We start from the raw sequence: 23358 nt of genomic DNA, 5'->3' as shown, positions 1-23358 counted from the left end.
ATTAAGATTGTCTTTTCAATTCTATAATTTCTTTTCAAAATTCAATTCAGAAACAATGGAGACTGAGTTGCAAGTTTGCTAGAACATAAATGATATAAAAATGTAATTCTCAATGCAGAAACTTACTATATATTTTTCTATTGTAGCATTGTCTATGTTAAAAACAAAATCAAATCTCTTGCAGTTAATCCAAAAAATGAGTTCCTAAAATCTGAGTTCTTATAGAATGATCACTGGTATCCAGGTGTTCTCCCATAAGTGAAAGATCCCTCATGTCGTGTTGGAGTGCCCATTCAAATGAATTTTTCCCTACATCAACCCTCTGATGGCAAAGGAAGTCTGTGGGGCTAATGGTAGTGATTGTTCTTTTTCCATTTCATTCTCTCTCTCTCTCTCTCTGACACACACAAAACTGGTGTAAATATCTTACCTATATTCTAAAGTTTGTTTATGTAATTATTTGCTGCATCCATGGCTAAGGGCATGTTTAAAAAAAAACAGAAGTGTTTGTAAATATGTAAGAGGGTTAAATTACAATACTGTTCAGTTTTTGACCATCCAAGCAGACTGTAGGACATTATGAGCCGGTTAAATCAAGCTCTTATTACATTAGGAAGAAAAATGTTAATATGGTGCCAACATTCTGATCTTATATGGACGTCGTCCTCATGTGGGACAAGAATCCACCCAAGTATCTCAGGCAAAGATGAGATGCCACGTTTATTTCACAAGGTTTCTCTCTTCAAGAACGAAGGCATTGAAATTGGATTCTGATCACTGTATTTTAGACTATGTCCTCATCTTTGCCCCTGTAGTCTTGGTTTGTCTCTTTTTTAACACACTTCAAGAGATTTGGTCTTTCTTTACCGCTAAGCAGGAAGAGACTTTTTTTTTTCTTATTTTCAAGTTCTCTGAAAAAGTTCTCAGAACTTCAGGAATGGTCTCCACCATGTCTATCAATGGAAAGAGTGAGAAATAATACTGTGTCCTTTCCACCCCACACTTCAGTTGCTTAGGGTTTTCTCGGTGTGTATGGGGGTGGGGGAGTGTTAATTAGTCTTCCTGTTTCAACCTTTGAATGGTTTACCTTCAGATATATAATTTAGTGGCTTTATTTTTATATTTCTCAACCATGTCCCTGTTAATTGGCCTTTTCAAGTATTCTTGAATAGAATGTAATATAGGAACCACATCTTAGAGCACAGTGAACAGTGAAACTGGGTTGAACCACATGAAATCGCCAACGTTGACTATCTCCTTGCACAAAAGGGTGGCAAATTCATATGGTTCAATATGACATATGTGACTACAGATAAAAGCATGATCGTTTGATAACTCTAAAAGAAGTCTGCTACGATTTATTTTTCATTTAACCCCATTAACTAGCCTGTTTACTTTCTAAGACCCAGCTCAAAAGCCACCTCATCCGTCAAATCTTGCCAGCTTTCCCTAGTTGAAATCAATGTACTTCTTCTTCCAGGTTTATTTTAGCATTTGTCTCAGTCTGCCCTGTGTCGAGGTTATGTAGACCTGTGTGGGGTTGTACAATCATTTTATTCACTTTGGAGATAGAAACTTGGTTTTGCATATATCTGTGGCCTAAAACAAACAAATGCTTGCTCCATTTCCTTTGCTGGGGCTGTCTCAGAGGATTTTCACTACCTCCATCAAAAGAAGCACTTTGAGTAATTCAATTATTTCTAATAGTTAATAGAATTTTTAGTACAGTGTTAGATTTACAGAATAATTGAGCAGAGTTCCATATATCCACCCACCCTCTCACATACAATTTCCTCTATTATTAATAGCTTGCATTGGTGTGATATATTAATGAACCAATTAATTAGTGAACCAATAGTGACACATTATTATTTACTATAGTCTGTAGTTTACATTAAGGCTCACTCTTTGTGTGGTACTGCTCTGTGGATTTCTATGAGTTTCGACAAATGCATAGACATGTATCCATCATTACAGCATCGTACAGCACAGTTTCACTACCCTAACAATTCTCTGTGTTTCGCCTATTTATCCCCCAAACCTGGGGCGACCACTGTTGTTGTTTTTTTTTACTGACTCCAGAGTTTTGCCGTTTCCAGACTGTGATATAGTTGGAATCATACCGTATGTAGACTGTTCAGACTGTCTTCTTTCACTTAGCAACATACATATAAGGTTCCCCTATATCTTGTCATGGCTTGATAGCCCATTTCTTTTCAGCACTGAATAATATCCCATTGTCTGGATGTGCCATAGTGGGTTTATCCACTCACTTATTGAAGGATGTCTTGTTTGTTTCCAGTTTGGGGTGATTATGAATAAACTTGCCATAAACATCCATTTGCAGGTTTTTGTGTAGACATAAGTTTTCAACTCACTTGGTAAATACGTAGCAGCACAATTGCCGAGTCATATGGTAACACCATGTGGCTGTGTAAGAAACTGCTAAACTCTCTTCCAAAGGGGCTGTACTATTTTGCATTCCCACCAGCAATGAATTCCCTTTGTTCTGCATCCTCGCCAGCATTTGGTATTGTCAGTTTTTTTTAGATTTCAGTCATTCTAACAAGTGTGTTGTTTTAATTTGTAATTCCCTAATATAATATGACACTGAGCATCTTTTCATATGCCTATTTGCTGTCCGTATATCTTCTTTGGTGAGGTGTCAGTTTTGATCTTTTGCCCAGTTTTTGAAGTTTAAGAGCTCTTTGAATATTTTGCATACAAGTCCTTTATCAGATACGTGTTTTACAATATTTTCTCTCAGTCTGTGACTTGTCTCTTCATTCTCTTAATGCAATTAGATTTTTAACATAGAAAAGCTGTATTTTTTCATCTTCTGAAAAGAGGCTTTTTTGCTCTTTTGAATTTTTCTCCAGAGAATTAACTCTGCCTGGTCACTCTGAATCATCTGTGTGACCTGGTGCGTGGAGTTTCTCCATCCCTGCCCTCCTTCAGTGAAGGTGGTGTTGCATAAACTTGAATTTCCTATTGAAGTTTTCAGCTAAATGGAGACTAGAGAAAGGGGTTCAGAAACAAATTGAGGAACTAAAGAGAGACAAGTTTTTTCACTGCAGCACAACGACTGCTGTTTTCTTCTTTTTATAACTGGAAGAATTAGCTATCAGAGAGGATGCCTGTCCTTTTTTCTTATTTAAGTTCTCTTCACAGAGAGTTGGAGCTTGAGGGCAGGTACCCTGAGAATTAAATTGTAGAAGGTCTTTCCTTTCTCTCTTCCAGAACTCAAATTTTACTCTGCATATGCATCACAGAGGTTCTCTTACAGTGCAGATTCTGATTATGTTGGTCTAGGGTAGGACCTAAGTGCCCACATTTCTATCAAGCACCCAAGCAATGCCAGTGCTGCTGGTCAGGGACCACACTTTGAGTAGCAGGTCTCAAGACAGCACTATGATAGAGAAGAGGAATGTGATGAGTATCCATCATGACTATTGAACTCTATGTTAACTAATCTGCTTCCGTGAGATGGGGCAGCATTCCAAATGTTTCATTTCCAGAATTACCATGGCTAGCTGAAATGAGTTCATTTCTGTTTCGAACACTGTTTGACCTTCTTACATTTAACAAAAGAAGTAAACTTGGTGCAATTCCATTTTTAAAATAGAAAAACTGTTTTTTAAAAAGCCTCTCAAGAGAGGCTTTTTCACACTGAGGATCCAGAGAGTGAGCTAGCATCCAGAACCCCAAGAGGGAGTCCACAGAAGAGGGAGGACACACTACCATGCAGTGTTGTAACATGAAGAAGATGTAGGCACAGCTGACAACCGTTAAATCTGCAAAGGAAACCGGTACACTGGATGTTCATTACAGTAACGCAAGACGTTTCTGGGAATACTCTGGCTTCTCTTTCTGGGAATACTCTTTCTTCTGCCTTGGCAATTAATGACCAGAATTTTTTGTAACTAACCCTTCAATCGTCTTACTGCCTTTTGAACAAAAGAGAAATGCCTGAAAGACAATAGCAGAATCTGCTTTTCCAGAATCCTGTACAGTTTTTAATTTCCCGTAATGCCAGTGAAATTAAAAATTCCATCAATTCTCATAGTAGCTAAAACTGTAATTACCTGGACATCATAGAACATTTCTTATCAAATTTGAATACTGCCCTGGGAGCTTGTTACAAAGCAAATTCTGATGCAGTTGGCTTGGGCAAGTCTTGATAGTCTGCATTTCTAACATGCTCACAGGTCCTGCCGATGCAACTGGTCTACAGACCACACTGTGAGTGGTCATGGGAGACATTAACTGCTTTCAACCTGAATGATGTCAGGTCCTACACACACATTATCTCATTATAATTAACACTTTGACAGGACAAGATGTACTTAATGGGAATTAATTCAAAAATTATGAGTTTAAAACCACGACGACTTATGAAAGTGATTTGCTTTGCTTCCAAGGGGGATATTTAACTTATTATCAATGAGGCTATTAATGATAATACTAATTTCTGTCATTGTTCTCTGTTGGTCTTTGTTGGTCTCATTCTCTGTTGTTTCACTCTTCTGGGGAGTCAGAGTAAGTAAGCAACTCTTTAGGGGTAAATGCTAATATGCAAAAGATAAATCAACTCCCTTCATGATAATCCTATAAATTATGCCTTTGGAAAAAATCATTTTTTGCCATTATCATATGATAGTAATTTTTTTCTTACTGTAGCTTCCAGTGATATACAGTGTAGGGAATTATAGTGATATAAAAATAAATGGTATCTTTAGATCATTCAGAAGCTGTCTATCAGCTGAATAGAACAGAAAGCTCACACAGACCACCACCCAGAATGCTACAGAGAAGAGCTTGAGAAGAAAGGGTGACCCCAAATACTGATAGATGTGAGGGCATTCCAGTAGGAATTAGAGTGCACTGAATTTCATGCACTATATTTGGTATTTAAGCAGGACGCTGGGATTAAGATACTGTGTGCCCTGATGAGATAAACGAGAACACAAACCTGATCCAATATCTGGAATCTTTTCAAATTACCGCATAACATGGTATAAGGGCAAAGGCTCAAAGACTTTTACTTTTTTCCTGAGGGTCTCATTTTTCCACACTTTCATCCCACCCCAATCTTGGGGCTATTTTCTGATAAATCAAAGTTACAGTGGAACCAGATTTCAGGAATACCTGCTTCATCTTTTGGGGCTGTTGCTGTGTGATATCACAAAGTTTTGTACCTAATAGAGGTAGATACTTAATCTGCCAATGAGAGAGGAAAAGAGTACAAACAGGGATTTTAATTCGGATTTGCCACAAATGATACATGAGATACAATCTAAGTAGGAGATACAACTTGGGCTACTGAGACCATCTGCAAAAAGATTTTTAACCAAAATAGTCATCTGTATTGGAAATTTTTACATATGCAAATTGTGCTTCACTCAGACATTAAGAGTTCTTCCTGCACTGCCCACTTTTAGCATAACTGTAAAATTCTGGGAAGGAGGAACTGACAGGCAAACCCAGTGTCCAGGAATGGGAGTTATCCTGGTTATGGGTAGATGCTTCATATTTCCCTTAAGAAAACAAAAGATGCTGCAAGTATAGCCCCCAAACAAAAGCCAGGAAATATAGAGAGAACTACTGGTCACTCCTTAGTATTTTCAGATTCTGGCCTTATCCCAGGATCTTATTTCCTTTGCAGGTGGCTTACGTGCTATGGAGAATTCCTTGTTAATAATTTGATTCATTTAATTCTCAATGGGAGCCTTTTATCATATCAGAATCACCAGGGGGCCTTTTTCAAAACACATATCCACTCCAGTCTTGAGATTTTGATTTCTTCTCCTCACCCCAAATATGGAAAATCAGTATTACTTAAAGCCTCTTTCATAAAAGGGAGTGTCAAATCTTTTGGTTGTACTGAAAGAAAAAAAAATTAGGACTATTGCTTTAAGGAGTTATAAGAATTCTCTTTCAGGCTCCATAGAAAATATTTTAAAAGAAGTATGACCTGGACTCTGTCCTCAATGGATTTAAAATGGCCAGAATATAAAAATGGCTAGGTTGAGGTATAAGAGTTGGAATGGTAGGAAAGGAGAGCCATAGGAGCTCACACAGTAAAAAATGTTTCCTCCAACCAGAAAGTACGTAAAAGGTCCATTATTACTACCATTCCTTACGGATGCTTTTAACAGTTAAGGTATTTTGATGAATCAAAGTGATTCATTTTCTAGTTAACTCATTAGCCCGGATTAGTTTATTTAACCTTGATACCTGGTGTCACAGCTGGGGCTTCTGAAGGAGTAGAACTAAAGATATGTATATTTTGAGAAGCAGGGAGAATGAAAAGCATGGTGGCTTTGTGTGATGCTGTGTTAAGGGCCCCTCAGCAAGGAAAGGCCTTCAGGAGTACTCCAGGGTGAGAACTGCCATCTTCAAAGAGGGAGACAAATTTGGATTGCTACTCTGCAATCGTTGAATAGGACCTGCCTGCCAAATCAGGGGATATTAAGTTAGTTGTACTTCATGAATTATTCTAATATGAAGTAAAACATCAAATTATTTTAAATGTTCCCTGACACTCTTTGATGCTATAAGAATATCATTTCCAAAGAAACGATATATGATTGCTTTTATAAACAAAAAAATTTAATTGGTAAATAAAAATTAACTACAGTCTCCACAAAGGCTTACCAATAGAAAAATGTAAGTGAAAGGACGATATAAGAAATTGAAAACCTGATAAATGAGCACATCTCAAGCCATCTCTCAGGGCATTGCAGCCCATCTAAATTCGTCTCACAGAGGCTATTGTTGAATTAATCTATGAGTCCAGCAAAAGTATGGAAGTTGAACTCCCTCCTCAGCCTCTATCACCTTCATTTTCACAGCTGGTGAGGTCCAAGCCACCAAATCCTCCCTAGATGTTCAGTTTGAAACCACGATAAATAGCTTGTCACTAGATGTGCAGTCACCGAAAGACAATCGCACAGGAAACGATTACTGGTGTAATGGCAAGACATTTAGAAATGGCAAACATTGGAGCAATAATGTGATGTGTTGTCGTAATTAGTGTCTGAAATACCCTGCCTTGAAGATGTGCTTTATAAAATACATAGTGTCAACTGTGAATCTGTAGCTCAGAAGCAGTTTATTTTAAATGAGAGAAAAGGAAAAGGATTCGTACTTTAAATTATTTAAATTTATCTTCACCTATAATAAACCTCAGATGATCTATTCTGCCATAGTAGGTAAAAATGGTCATAGATTTTCCAAACTGATAACCACACAACAGGCTTACACATATACACTTTTAAGTGACTTCTTTCTCTTTAAAAATACCGTTAAAATGTTTATGGTTCTTCAGGATTACATGTTGAGCTAGAATTATAAATATGTATAAATATGCAGATGCTCTATCGAATCATTCCTTATCCCATTTGTATTTCTGAAGTTGTGTAAGATAACCTTTGTGGCTTTCCAAAACATCTTCTCACACCCCAGGGGGCAAATTACCTCTATTTTCATTTCCTTTAGACTTAGATCATTTTATAATTAAGAACTTATTGAAGCAGATTCTCCCCATATGTAAGTTACTCCCTGGGGAGTAATTTATGCAAAGAGCACCTCTGACTTAATATCATATAAACCTAACAACTGTACAATGGATACCTGGGATTTTTAGTCAATTTTGCAATCATTGTAAAAAATCCACAGTTGGAAAGGTTACACTGGAAAAAAAAGAAAAAAAGACAAAACCTGGTACAGATAACTTATAGTGTCATTTGTTTGGGTTTTTTAATGACTAGATTTTTTTAATAAAGTAATAATAATGTGGCTTGTCATATTTTTTGTCCAAAAACATCAGAAATAACGATGTTTTTGATGGTGATGATGAAGATTGACATTTTGTAGCTCTTTACTATTTGCAGGGTACTTCCACATAAAATATCTCATTTAATCCTCACACCTCTATGAAGTTTGTCAGCTAAGCTTTACAAACCAGAAAACAAGATCAGAGATTTTTTTCTTGGTCATGGGCCCAATCATTAACAGATTAGGGACTAGAATCCAGGGGGACAGAACAGAATAGAGTGACATCAAATCTCACATTTTTTCATATCCCAAAATTCTGAAAACAAATCCTAGTTCATATATAAAATCAGAAGCAAATAGAAACACTTAGTCTAATAAGTATTTTAGTTGAATTTGTCTCTTCTCCTGATATTTTTATCATTATCTCTTTAACTGATGCTATTGGAATAATATAGGAATTCAAAATTGTATTTGTATTTTATCTTTGTGAGAAGCAGAGAAAGGGTTACTGAGTGAAATCTCAGGAAAATCAGCTAATTTCCCGTCATCATTTCCCGAGTCACCTCAAGGGCGTCATTAACCACCTGGATCCTCAGTTTTCTCATATGAAAAATAGGGACATAACTGAATTTTTTGCTTATAAAGATGATTTGAACTTACTGTGCAATATTTAATTTAAAAATTTTAATGTGCTCCCCTAAAGCTAAGTATTATTTTTTAATGAAAACAATAAGAAAAAGAGGGTTATGTCTTGCATTTATTTGTTTTGTATATTCAAGGGTGAGAAACTGTAGAAAAGCATCCAAGTGGCAGATTGATGTATAAAGCATTTTGAAGCATATTTTGCATAATTATTTTAAATTGGGAGCAGGAATAGCAGATCTTCCTACTGTGTATAATTTTAACAACACTGAGAATACTATCAGTGACGTAGGAATTACTACATTCTAAATAAAGTTTATATCATGGATTCATCCATAACCTCAAAGCTGATGGCTTAAAATCATCTTTCCAAGAGGTTCTATACACGGGTGTCTACAAGACATGACACCAAATTGCACACATGCAAAATGGAAATCCCATGCCCCACCATATTCCACAAAGGAATTACCTTACCAACCAACCATGTATGTCAAACCTACTATTTAATCTTACACCCAAGGCTAGGAAGCTAGAAGTCACCTTTGATTCTTCATCAATTTCCACCTCTGTATCCTTTCTTTCTTTTATCTTCTCACCTCTTCCACTGAGCTGTCTTTCTATTTGCTTCTTCCTCTCCATTTATCCTGCCACCGATGTAATTCACGCCTTCAGCTCCTAACACCCAGGTTAGGAATAGCCTTTTAGTTAGTCTTCCATTTGTTTCTGGTTAACCTGCCAAACTCACCTTTCTAAAGTACCCAAACCATCACTTTCATCATTTCTTCATTCACTTCTTTGATTCCTTATGGCCAGTGATGTCAGGTGAAAATTCCTCTGCCTAACTCCCAAGAGCTTGATAATCTGACATCATTCCCTCTATCCAACCATATGGCCCAAGTTTCCATTAGAACCAAGTTGCTTGTCTCAGTGATCACAAGCCACAATCATTCGGGGCCTCCTTCATTCCATTCTGCTTGCAGAAATGCCTTTTGCCTTGTACTTCCTACACAATCTTCAAAATCAAAATGTCTTCATCTCCAATGAAATTATTTCAGTTCCTATTGAAATAATAGTACCCATATGCTTTATCATTTTTTCCCCCTGATATCTCCATGTATTCATTTTGTTTTATTGATTAAATTATTAGCATCATTAGTATATCTTATCTTGTGTCAACAACCTTTATTATTTTAGTGGATATATAGATGCTTAATAAATATTGAACTGCTTCATCATTGGCATTTTCACAAGTAATCATTCAACCACTTAATGTATAAAGTCACCTCCACCCCTTCCAGTTTCCCTTATTTACTTATGTAAAATAGTATTGAAATAAGGCAATGTGATCATTCTCAGTGACTTAATATTTGAAGTGCAAAATAAGAAAACCAAAGCCACAGGTTCAAGGGATTTTTAAGTCACACTACATGAAGGTCAAGTTCAAAAAAAGGAGAAAACAGTGAAAGCAAAAGTTTAGAAAACTTCTGGTCCCTGGTTATATTTTTTAGTTTGAGGAAAACAAAACAAACAATGGTAAATGGATGCCCTTTACTTAGAAGAAGCAGCTGGGGGCCGTTCAAATAGAAGTGGGTGATCTCACAGCCCCACCCCCATCCTAGTGTCTTCAAACACTGAGCCATGGCGGGGAGAGGTGGGAAGGGAGATCGGAGGGCGAAAAGAAAACAACTCCGTAAGCTCAAAAATGTCTGTTTTCCCCTTTCAGCACAAATTGAAGTGATACCATGCAAAATTTGTGGCGATAAATCCTCTGGGATCCACTACGGAGTCATCACGTGTGAAGGCTGCAAGGTATGGGACTTTAACTCAGTACTGCCAACAGCATCCGCGTTTGCCTCAGGCATCTGTGTACTTCACAGTGCAAGAGGTGACACCTTTTGAAAGGCCTGCTAAAGGATTCTTGTGCCTGCTGCTGACACTCAGGAATTCTTGCTTGGTGGGTGGGTGGGTTGATTTTCTGTTCTTTGGCCTTTTACATTTTTGTCATTGTCTAACTCATCAGCTGGTGCTTAAAAATGGATTAATATTTAAAAGCTTCAATTATTCACATTTACAGAGATATAAATACTGATTTGCTGTTTTAACAGTTTTGTGTCCAGTAAACTCCAGCACATTTATATCAATATGAAACGTTAAAATAAAGATTATAAGCTAATGGCCCTGTATTTATTTCTCTGCTTGAGAAAGCTGTCGAGATAGCAGTTGCAATATGCATGTGACCATCCTTTATTCTCATGTTCCAGAAAAATAAAAGAAAACTGGAAGCATGGAATGTTAAAAGTGGAGCAGATAATCTCTGATCAGTTAAAAATCATCTGCCCCAACTTCATCAATGAGATCCTGAGGTCTAAACAAGATTATGTCATATGGCCAATGTCACTAATCTAGTTAGTGAGAGAACATGGCCAAAAACATGTTTCTTTGTTTGTTTTTCATTCTCAGTCTAGTGTTCTCCTCCACAACAAATCCAACCAATTCTTCCAAAGACAAACTAATTCCTATGAGCAAGTTGATTTTTAAAACACAAAGCTGGAGGAATAGCAGTTAACATAGACTTAATCTGAAATAAGAGAAATTTGAAACTTAAGAGTAAATGTTTAAATTTAATCCTTAGAAGGAAAGAAAGGGTGAGAGACTAAATATCAAGGGGGAAATGAAAACAGTTCTGCAATTTTAAAGGGCAGTATGTAACCAGAACAAATGAAATGCAGCCATAGTCCAGGAGGGGAAAGTGATAGACTGGCAAAGTTATTGGCAAAAGCAATTATATTTTTGATCAAAGATGCAAGCAAAGTGAATCATTAATTTAAGGTCAGTAAACTGAAGGAGATGCGGCACAATCAAAAATTCTAAGAACCAACTTTAATCTTATAAGACATTCAGATATAAATGAAACAAAACATACTGTAACTCAAATAGTCATGCTATGTGAAAAATTGGCAGTGTCTTCATAATAGTCTCAAAAATTATGATTCCTGGAATTGAAACTGGAGGGAAGAAAAGAAAAAGGACTAAATGAGAATAAAGTAGGGGAGGGATGCAGAGGGGGCAGAATAGCATGAATGTCCTAACCCATCAACATACTGACTGGCTTTAGAGGTGATTAGCAATAATCCATCTTTGAACATCATGAGATGTGCCTTGTATTCTGTTCTTCTGCAGACCTATAATTAAGAATTGCACGTTATTCACCTTAATGCAATTTTTTCAACTTATCACAAGAAACGATAAAGCAAAATTACGAATCAGCAATTTTTTATCCTCCTAGAATAAGTTATTACTTCCTCTGGGCAGATAGACAAACAGTTTTCTTCATAAACACTAATAATTTTGTTTTCATTTTTTTAACTTATTTTTTATTTTTTTGGCCATGCCACGTGGCGTGCAGGATCTTATTCCCCCAACCAGGGATTGAACCCATGCCCCCTGCAGTGGAAACACAAGAGTCTTAACAACTGGACCATCAGGGAATTCCCCTAAATACTAATAATTTTGGAATCAGACACCTCTCCAGTGAAATCACTTCCACCGTGTTGGTTTATTATGCAATTTTAAGAGCTCTGGTCTAGTTTACACAGTACCCATGAAAAAATGTTTTGTAGCTCAATGTCAAAGTAGAAATGTTTTGTGTTTCATTGTATAAAGCTGTATTTAGAAAATGTCTGATTTCAAAATATGAGGCTATGGTCATGTTAAGGAACTAAACATCTTAAGCAGTGATTTCCAAAAAGATTTAACTACTGAACAAATATATTCCAACAGGTCAATAGCCAAGAACGAGTATTTAGCCTCCTGTCATCTTTTCTATTTAAAGAAGGAATCCAGGATCAAAGAACTTATGCTGTTATTTTGAAGCATATTATGAGGCTTTAGTCAAAATGACACTGTACACCACACCACTTTTTTTTTATTTCATGGAAAAACCCACATTTGTAAATATGCTACATTTTTCTCCAAATAGCAAACTCAAGAAATTCTGCTCAGAATAAGATATCAATGTCAGCACATTTAGTATCAACCTCTGAATTTTCATAATACTGTTTTCAGATCAACATAAACAACCCATTTTAAATAACATCATTTCCGCTTGTGCACTTATTCAAATACCTTTTCATCCAATAAAAATTTAAAACAAAATCTCTTTTTCATGCCAGAAACCTCATTTGCAGTAATGAGCAACAGATAAGCAAGAAATGTCTCACAATTAATGTCAAATTGGCCTTAAATTAGGGCTGTAGCTATGACTTCAAGAAGTCTTTTCTGTCAACTCCTTTGCTAAGTGGCACTTAAGAGTATCCACAGGTAAAAACCACACAATTCTTTTGTAAAATGTAAATTCCAAGTCGTCTTCAATCAAGACCGATGAGCTGAGGTTATGCCTTCTGACAGCTTTCACGGTATATGAAGTACATAATTTCAACCCCTGGGGGCTTAGATGTGATCTCTTGTTTAAGGGCTCCATGAGTTCATGTGAACTGGCCAATTGGATATCTTATTTTGCCACCACTGGTTCATTAAATAAATAATACGCATGGATCTGTGGGGGCAAAACTAGCTCTTGTTGTTGAATGGCTTGAGGATGACAACCACAAAACCAACTGGCACTCCTCTCTAAGGAGGTACTTGGCCACTCTTCCTTTTCTGAGGCTTTTCATAAGGTTGGCCAAGCTCTCTGTTACAGTGCCTTTGCCAAGCCATATGGAAGCCTGAGGCAAAAGGAAAATTGATAATTTTAATTCTGTTTTTATGTAAACTTTTGGGGAGTTTGCATTAATGTTGATTTTTAATATGTAAAATCAGTGTTAAAATGTTTATCCTGAGTACCACATCTTTTGGCAACCCTTAAATGTGTGACCAAGGTGATTGCCTCACCAGTCTCACACTAGTCCCAGCCCTGCACTATCCTCCCATTGATAGTTGAGGAAACTGTCTGACAGAAGTCAGGTGGCCTCTTCCAGGCCTCTCAGCGAGATGGGCATTGCGTGACCATCCTGGACTTTTTCTAGGCTTCCTCCTTCCGAGAGATGATAGTACGGGATATCTTTTCCTAAAATTTCTCTTGGTAAATCTATTTGTAGATCACTGCTTTGTTTGTAGCACTTGGCACTTTTGCTGTATTGTAATTCAAGGACAAGGAGTGATGAGGGAAACTAATTAAATAGGTGAATGAATGGGTGAAGGATACTTTCATATCTCTGGAGAAAATGTTTATTTACCCCAGTAGGATTTTTGGTAAGATAACTAAGGTGGGTGGTATCCAAAGAATTAAAAAAATAATAGACTCAGCTGTGGGTTTATTTATATGGGTGATGTATGGTCCAAGGCAGTTCATTTTGTACCAGAAGGACCTAAACGTACTTGCATGAAGACCTCCTAGATCGCTACAGCCTGAGGCCAAGCAGAGAGCATTCATTCAGCTTTTATTGTCTGTTTTTTACTGAGCAGTTTTTATACCGTATTTCCTTTATTCAAAGATGTGGTTGACTCTAAGGTACATCACTGGTTAGAAAAACAACCTTCCAGATACATTCTGGCCAAATACAAAAATTTCCAAATGGATAAAAATGCATCTTAGAAACTAGGAAGATAGTGGCGCATATTGAACCCACACTACTCAGTACCCAGAGTTCCTCACTCCCACAGCACTTGTGACATACGCCTGTGTTATTGTCCCCATGAAGTTTTGTCATACGTGACACTCTCCTCTGCCACTCCCTTCCCACTGCTCTCTGTGGGCAGGAACTCTATTCTGTTTTACTTTGCATAGAACAGCACAGATGTCTTTAGTACACATTGATGGAATGAATGAATGAATGATACCTTCATATCTCTGCAGAGAGTCCAAATTTTCCCCAGTAGAAACATCTGTAAGCAGTCCAAGGAGAGGTAGCCAAAGAATTTTAAAAAGTGAACTCAGTTAACGACGCTCACTGTAGAAAATGTAGCTATCATCTCTGTTAATGGTCGCTTCTTATAAATTTATCTCCCTCCCATTCTCTTTCTCCCTCTAGGGATTCTTTAGAAGGAGCCAGCAGAACAATGCCTCTTACTCCTGCCCGAGGCAGAGAAACTGTTTAATTGACAGAACCAACAGAAACCGTTGCCAACACTGCCGACTGCAGAAGTGTCTTGCCCTAGGAATGTCGAGAGATGGTAAGGCATCGCCTTCTTATTTCTTACTTAAAGGCTTTCAAAATAGAGAGCTAGTGGGAAGCAGCCGCATAGCACACAGAGATCAGCTCCGAGCTTTGTGACCACCTAGAGGGGTGGGATTGGGAGGGTGGGAGGGAGGCACAAGAGGGAGGGCATCTGGGGATATATGTATACGTATAGCTGATTCACTTTGTTATACAGCAGAAACTAACACAACATTGTAAAGCAATTATACTCCAATAAAGATGTAAAAGAAAAAAAAAAGCTTTCAAATGTATGCTTTTTTTTTCATTCAAAATTATTTAATTACAAGGCTGGATAACTGAAAAATAATTTTCCATTAAAAACAATTTCAGAGCTAGAAAGTATAAATAATATACTGGCTAACAGGTATATGTCACTCTAAGGCAGTGACATGATTAAACAGAAATGGCTTGAATCTTATGGATGCATCAAATGGATGCTTTGCTGGAGTCTGTTTAAGCTGCTGGAAGAATTCTAGACAAAGGGATAAGAGGAAAAGAAAACCACATGCTGGCAGTGTATTAAGAGGAAAAGTAAGAGCAAATAAATATATAGTATTGCCTATAACATAGGAAGAAAGGAAAGACTTTTCCGTAGCTCATGGAGCAACCTGTGCTAACTAGGTTAGGTGAAAGCCACATAGTCCTAGATCTAAAGGTGACCACTTGTCCAAGTTTGCCTGTGAATGAGGGACTTCCTGGGATGTGAGACTTTCTGAGCTAAAACTGGAAAGTCCCAGGCAGACCTGGACCACTTGGTCACTGGGTAAGTCTGACTGGTGCACAAGTTGCTTGGTATGTGGAGATGCTAAGGAAGAGACCTTGCTTCTGTAGGAAGCCCAGAAGCTCCATTAATGGATGTGGACTGTTCAGAGGCATGATGAAGATCGAAAAGGCTGTAGCAGAGCTCCATGTCTTAGAAGGGTTCTATAGATGGTGTCCTTTTCAGAATAGACTCAAGTGTGCACTCCACCTTCACGCCCAATCCAAATGGGTGGCTTGGCACCCCAACTGAACTTCTTAGATTAATGAAAGGGGACAAATAAACTCACACAAAGAATTTCATCTAGCTTTGTGTCCATTTTTAAGTTTTCATCTAAACGAATTCTTTCCCCACTGACGTTGGCCGTAGCACTCCTGTACTGGATTATGAGCAGCCCTGTGTCCTGGGGCCATTTCTGTCTTGTTCCCGCTGTATCCTCAGGGTCTGGTTAAAAGCAGGCACCTAAGTGTTTGTTGAATGAATCATGGAATTCTCTTTTACCTAGAGCCTGAGACACAGACAAAGCCCCTGATACTTATTCTCTTTATGTGAATCACTGAGGATTCTGTGTCTCTGGTCACACTCCCTGTAATGAAGTTCAAGGCAGTGTGGACCAAAAAAGAAAAAAAAAAAAGAAATACTTCTAGATTTTAAAGAAATATAGATAATTGGCATGCACTATCTCTTGGTATAAAGGGATTTTATGAGTTATTGAATTAAATGCGGGCCTTTTAGTCATTTGGATAAATTTAGCTCTGCATAGATGGTATCTAAACATATACACTGTTTACTTCTTAGCTTGCATTCTCCAGATAGTTGCATCTTGAATCTTTGTTTACCATTTCTCTAATTTCCAACCCACATAAACTTGTCTTGCACAAAAGTATACCAATGAGATATATTTAACCCCCAAAATAAAAAGAATCTGACATTGAGCCTTCCAGTTTATAGGTAGCTTCTAAAGCTACAAGATGTAGGTTTCCAAAACTTTTCTATGTATCAGCTGATTTTGTTTGTTTGTTTTTCTAGATTTGCTAATCACATACATTTACTCTTAGGGTAAATTTATAGCCCTGTGTACTTGCACATAACTAAAGTGAAGAAAGTGGAGGGTGGAGGTTAAATGGTTTTCAGAATTTCTTTAGTGAAATTCTGTGGGAATTTGAGTTGATAATTTTGCACTTCATTTCTGTAATATGGAGGCAGCATAATAATTGACAGTATCTGAAAAGTTCCATTAATAATTCTACAGAGAGACTAAGCCATTGAGTACTTGCCTTTGTTGCTTCTTCCTACAATAAAAGGAAGTATCTATTTGGAAAGAGAGATCATGTGGGTCTGTGCTGGTGAACAGAATCATGAGCAAGGGATGGGCGTATGGTCCAAGGCAGATTCAGTGATGTCAGCCCACAAAATCTAAGAGGTTGTCTGAATCTCATGACATAAAAGAAGTATATTGTTGGGGTGGGGGTTGGGGCATGGGGATCATTTATGGATAGAGCTGCAGTCTATTCTCAAGGGGGAAGAAATTTACTACAGCATAAACTTCTGTGCAAGAAAAAGCAAGATAGTATCTAAGGATGCTGAGGATTAAGGATAATGATCCATCTTAATTTTAGGTCCAGAGACAGTCTTGAGGCTTCCAGGGACATCTTTCAAAATGCCTCCTAAGCATGGCTTGTGTCAAATTAATGGTGAGGAGAAATGCTCAGGAGTGATAATAGTGGCTGGGAATGAGGAGAAGAGGCTTCAGCAGAAGAAAAAAAATGATTCTCTCTAAGGGAAAACAAATTCTTCTTTACTGTTTATATAGAGGAAGTTTGTTATAAGCCTTGAATATATAGGGTACTTTAAACTAAAGTCACACTAATACCTGGGAAGCTAAACAGGTTTTATCTCCTATTGATAAGTAATGCCTAGTATGTGATATCAAAGGATTATGAAGCCCTGAGGTTATGGTTAATTAGCTATGTCTAGTAAGGGCTCAAGAATGAGAGGTAGTATGTGTCCTGCCACTAATTTATTATACCTACCTTCTACTGATGAAGCAGATATTTTCAAAGTGCTTTAGCAGTAGTACCAGTAGCCAAGGTAAGATGCCCTCACACCTAACTTCTATATACACACCACCCAGCTTCCCTCAGACATAAAGTAGCATCTTCATTTTAATATTTGCATTTGTTTTCTGTCAGTTATGCCTGGCTCCAAGAATATTTACTTCACCATACCTGGTCACTAAAACAATATGACTGCTAGTAGATGGCTTGATATAACTGTTGACTCCACTGGACTTTCATTCTCTCCTGAATTTCAGCTTCTATAGTGGCATATTAGTCATGGGAGATATATGAGTAGACAACAAACTCAGCAGTAACAAATTTGTTCGAATTTAACATTGGCAAAGAATCAAAAGTCAAATCCACTTGGAATACGTACACATGTGTTTATGTGTATAAAAAGGTGAAGATATTGCATGTATACATGTGTGTGAAGTGATGGCATGCATATGTGCACTGAATCTTCTCCACCATTGTATTTATTTCTTTTTTTAACTGGACCCTTCACAAATGTTAGTTGCCGGAATCTTCAGTGTCAGTTTTATTAGCACTACCAAAAAAAAAAAAAACAGAAAAATTTTGGCATCAATAGGAAGATATTGCACCCCAAAGAAAAAACATTATACTCACCTTGCAATAATGAAGTATGTGTCCTCCTAAGTGACATGCCTCTATGAAAAAATGGAAGCTGCCCTACAAGGGCAGGTGTCACAGATTTAGCTTCTTGTTATCCAGAATGGCATTGTCCAATATGGTATCCATGGGTTGCTATTTAAATTTAAGTTTAGATTTATTACAATTAAATAAAATTTAAAATTTAGTTCTTCAGTCACACTAGCTATATTTCAAGTGCTCAAAGCCACATGTGCCTTGTGGCTACCATATTGGAAAGTGCAGGGAACATTCCATAATCACAGGAAGTTCTGTTGGAAAAGAAGTGAAGGGGAAGAGAGAGAATATTTTAAAATTATGAATAGGGTTGGGTAGACTGAATCAGATTTTTTTCAACAAATCTTAAAGCACTATAAAAAGGCATAGCCTTGAAATTTTAAAGTTAAATTAAGACTAGTTTCCTTGATAAGTAGTGAGAGATAAACATAAAGAATTTCACAGCCAAAGATAGTAAGATAAAATAATTTCCAAAAGGACTATGGAAAGTCATAGATGATAGTTCTACAACGGGGTTCCTCTTGATACCAAAAACATGTGTCTAGTAGTCATGTGGTAGGAAGCAGAAATCTTTGAAGAAGCATCATCTTTGTTTTATAGTTACTCCAAAAACTTCCATTCCATTTAGAATCCCACAATTCAAATAGATATGAAAAGATTTCCAATACTTTTGCGTAAAATGGTTCTTTGCTAGTGTGGGATCAAAATGAGGGTTAAGAGCATATCATGAGCAAATACTATCATCACTGAATATTTATAAAGCACTTGCAACGTATACAAATTGTGCTGGTTTCTTTGAGAGCCAGCAGTTTAACAAGAGGCTGTCTCCATACTCAAGTGAATCTCATTAACAGAATAATTCAAGTTTGAGAGGGTCAAACACTTAAAATATGTGCCATTCTGATTAATGGGTAGTGGTAAGAAGAATGCAAATACTTGAAAATATAATAGTAATATAGCCTTTGTTAAAATAGGCCCATGAAGTCATTTGTAGAGACGTGGATGGACCTAGAGACTGTCATACAGAGTGAAGTAAGTCAGAAAGAGAAAAACAGATATCATATATTAACGCATATATGTGGAATCTAGAAAAATGGTACAGATGAACCGGTTTGCAAGGTAGAAATAGAGACACAGATGTAGAGAACAAACGTATGGACACCAAGGGGGGAAAGCGGGGTTGGGGGGGGGGATGAATTGGGAGATTGGGATTGACATATATACACTAATATGTATAAAATAGATAAGTAATAAGAACCTGCTGTATAATAAATAAATTAAATTAAATTAAAAACATAGGCCCATGAATACAATAAATGTATTTACAAATAGTGACAAGAAATTATTTTTATATCAGGAAAGTTCAGTAAGTTTATTTTGCCAAGTACTATAATTTTTTCCAAATATGTCACCACTTTTATTACTGGAAGGGGCATAAAACTGAAACACTGGCTCATCAGTGTTTCTGAAATGAATGGAAAATTTATTCTAAAATAGTATTATAGTCATTATCAGCAAAGTCCTTGATTTAGGATGAAGCCTGATAATTCCAAAATGTTGTGGAGCTTTAAGATTTTTCTTTGAAAATATTTAAATTGCTCAGTGACTTGATAAGTCAATTTTTTTGGAGGAGGCATAACTATTCACCATTGAGTGGGTTTTCGGGTGTTTACCAGGGCAAAGAGCTTGGCAGCATACTTATTTGATACTGTTGGCTTTGATTGTGAGGTCTTATGGTTAACAGCAGAATTCTGAACCTAAAATTGTTCAGTATAGGGTCCTGACTGGGCTCATTTCCATATCTGCTGTCAGCTACAGGTCAGTTCTACAGCTCTCCTGATTGTAGTTGGCCTTGCCTGAGATGGTTCTGCTCTGTTTCACATATCTTATCCTTCAGCAAACTAGTGTAGGCATGTCCTTTTCATGGTGAGGCACTCAATCACACAAGCACTTTTTAAGCCTCTGTTTGTGTCACATATGTCAATATCCCATTGGTCCAGAGCAGATCACATGACCCTGAGTCAAGGGGATGGAGCAGGATGCCTGCACAAAATGAAAGGGCACTGCAAATTTACATGGGGTAGAGCAGGCAAATAGGCAAGAAGCGTCAGGGTTATTAACGCAGTCAACCTACTACAATGTGTATTTCACCTAAAGTGTATAGACATCTAAAGCAAGGTTTAGGTTTGGAAAAAGGTTTAAAAAGAGACACTACATTTTTGTCTCCATGTCAGAAGAGTTCCTCGTTCTTAATTTTTTCTCCCTATAAATTTTAAATGAATAAATGCAAAACTATTCTACTAAAGTAAGTCAGAAAGTAGGTCTACTCCAGCCAAAACAAAAATCTTAACCTACAGCAGTAGACATAAATTTTGCATTCACCTCTCTATCTCTGTCACAAAGAGCTCTTCCGAATCTACAGGAATGCAAAGGACAGGGGGTGAGCAAATGGAGAAGCATGTGACATTTCTTGGTGGGAAAGAAGTTTTTTCTGAATCAAAACTTACCATGATTTATTTTTTTCGTATACTAAAAGGGTTTTTTCCCCCTAGAGAATGATATAGAGTAAATTATTTGGAATGATAAAGATAGAAAGCTTTCTCTAAAAGCAACTACAGAATTCTGTCCATGGACAAACTGAAAATACCACTGCAGTTAGGAAGCAAATATATTTGTCTCTGAGAAACAGAATTTAATGTCCTGTCATCTCTACAAAGTTAAACACAATGATTCAAAACCCTATAAATTCCATACATATGTGTTAGCATACGGTATTTGTTTTTCTCTTTCTGACTTACTTCACTCTGTGTGACAGACTCTAGGTCCATCCACCTCACTACAAATAACTCAATTTCATTTCTTTTTATAGCTGAGTAATATTCCATTCTATATATGTGCCACATCTTCTTCATCCATAGCCACATAGCACAGAGAGATCAGCTCGGTGTTTTGTGACCACCTAGAGGGGTGGGATAGGGAGGGTGGGAGGGAGGGAGATGCAAGAGGGAAGAGATATGGGTATATATATATATATATATGTATAGCTGATTCACTTTGTTATAAAACAGAAACTAACACACCATTGTAAAGCAATTATACTCCAATAAAGATGTTTAAAAAAATAGAAAAAAAAAGAAATAAAGAAAAGAAAAAAAACCTATAAAAATGACAACTGAGGTGGAATGGGGAGTTTGGTCTGGATTAACCCGATTACTTGTCTTTATTCAGAAAAATTAGTGGATAATTGCCACTTGGTTTTCCTACTTAGGCAGTGTCAGAAAGCCAGAACAGAGGTTTTTAAAGATTAAGGAGATAGGAAGAGTTTGGGCTGCTCTAAATACATCCCTCACATCCACAATCCAGCAGGCAGAAAGGAGGAAAATGGCGAGCCTCAGGACACACACCTGCATGCAGCGCTTCCATTTACTCCCTGTTATCCAGAACTTCATCAGAGAGACACACCTGGCAGTGAAGGAGGTTGGGAAATGTGGTCTCCATTCTGAACAGCCTATGCTCAGATAAACTTTGGTAGCTCTATAACCACTGGAAAGAGAAAATGAATATTGGAGGAATATTGGGAGGTAAAACGGCAGCTGTTTCACAACAAGAATCTCTTCTGTGGGCCCTTGGTGCTGGAGAGTTCTTAAGCACTTCACCATTTAGTCATTCTCAGAAGTTATTCTCATCAACTCTACTGACTGAATCCAGAAATTGGACCTATTTCTACTCTCCATTTTCTTCTTCCCACATTCTCTGAGCTCCCACCACCAGCCGGTGACGGGAACAGTGTCACAAAAGAAAAGAAAGCAGAATCTCAAAAGGGAACCTCTAAGTTTACCATAGTCCCTACCATTAACATGAGCCGAATGACATCATGCTTGATGATTCAGGTAAGGTGGCCCCTCGACTCCGGACGTTCACAGCCTTAAACGGGAGTTGACAGCATGTGAGGAAAAATGTCTCGATCCACAACAGTTCAGGAGGTTAAGCTCTATAAGAAACAGTGAATTCAGATCAAAGCATCTTTGTATTACTCTGTGACCACTGACAGAGCCTCTTTCTCCTTCTTCCTCAGGATGGTTAAGGATTTTTCCAGAAGAGAGGGGCAGTATAAAACTTGGGGACGGTAGAATAAGAAAGGAAGGGTTACTGTTGTCTCACTTGCTGGGTATTGTATTCACAAAATTGCTATTTTCCAAAGATTGTTTTCATTTGATCCCAAAATCCAATCGAAGGCAAATGATGTGCTTTACTTGAAATTGTGTTTCTCACCCTGCTCCACATCCTTGGTCTTACCTAACATGCTATTTAGAAAATAGTGAAATAATAGGGTCCTATCTGGCAATCTAGAAATCCTAATGCTTAGGAGGGAAGCTAATAATGAGTGTTGGTCTACATTTGAATAGGTACTATGTGGTAGTTTTGGGTTTTTGTGAAATTTTTTTTTTCCCCTCAAGGAAGAAAGAACGAGGAAATATGCCTTCTAACATCGTGTCAATGAGAAATACATCTATAAGTTTGTACATTTCTTCCTAGCTTAGATTTAGTTCTCACTAGGCACATAAACCAGTGCAGACACCCATGAATATAACCTTTTATCAAATGTGGAGTGCAAACGAATGGACTCTTGGGCTATGGTACTGGGACGTTGTGCGTTTTATGTTGAGGGGGACAGCCATCCACGAGCCCTTGGACTTGAGGTGGTTAACGGGAATGAGAACCTCAAGCGCTGTTTTCTGCTTTTGTCTCCCACCCAGCTGTGAAGTTCGGGAGGATGTCCAAGAAGCAGAGGGACAGCCTGTATGCGGAGGTGCAGAAGCACCAGCAGCGGCTGCAAGAGCAGCGGCAGCAGCAGGGCGGGGAGGCGGAGGCCCTCGCCAGGGTGTACAGCAGCGGCGTCAGCAACGGCCTCAGCAGCCTGAACAGCGAGGCCAGTGGCACGTACGCCAACGGACACGTCATGGACCTGCCCAAGTCCGAGGGTTATTACAGCGTGGATTCCGGCCAGCCGTCCCCTGATCAGTCAGGACTTGACATGACTGGAATCAAACAGATAAAGCAAGAACCCATCTATGACCTCACATCCGTACCCAACTTGTTTACCTATAGTTCTTTCAACAACGGGCAGTTAGCACCAGGGATAACGATGACTGAAATCGGTAAGTGGAAATCTCCTTCCAGCTCATTTTTGGAAATTCTACTTTGAAATTGCCTTGGTCCTGTTTAGTAAGATCATTTTCTTAGGTTTAAGTTG

General features: G+C 37.8%; 1 protein-coding gene across 1 annotated transcript in view; it reads left to right on the top strand.

Moving 5' to 3' along the window:
* Positions 1–10059: 10059 nt before the first annotated feature.
* Positions 10060–23358, top strand: part of RORB (RAR related orphan receptor B) — a 48899-nt gene continuing 35600 nt past the window's right edge. The window contains exons 1-3 of the mRNA XM_061199205.1: positions 10060–10230; positions 14451–14592; positions 22862–23263. Of these exons, the coding sequence (XP_061055188.1) occupies positions 10060–10230; positions 14451–14592; positions 22862–23263 (715 nt within the window). The remainder of the gene's footprint in view (positions 10231–14450; positions 14593–22861; positions 23264–23358) is intronic.

Source organism: Eubalaena glacialis, chromosome 9 (assembly GCF_028564815.1).
Source record: "Eubalaena glacialis isolate mEubGla1 chromosome 9, mEubGla1.1.hap2.+ XY, whole genome shotgun sequence".
Taxonomy (NCBI): domain Eukaryota; kingdom Metazoa; phylum Chordata; class Mammalia; order Artiodactyla; family Balaenidae; genus Eubalaena; species Eubalaena glacialis.
This window is presented reverse-complemented; position numbering and strand designations above follow the sequence as displayed.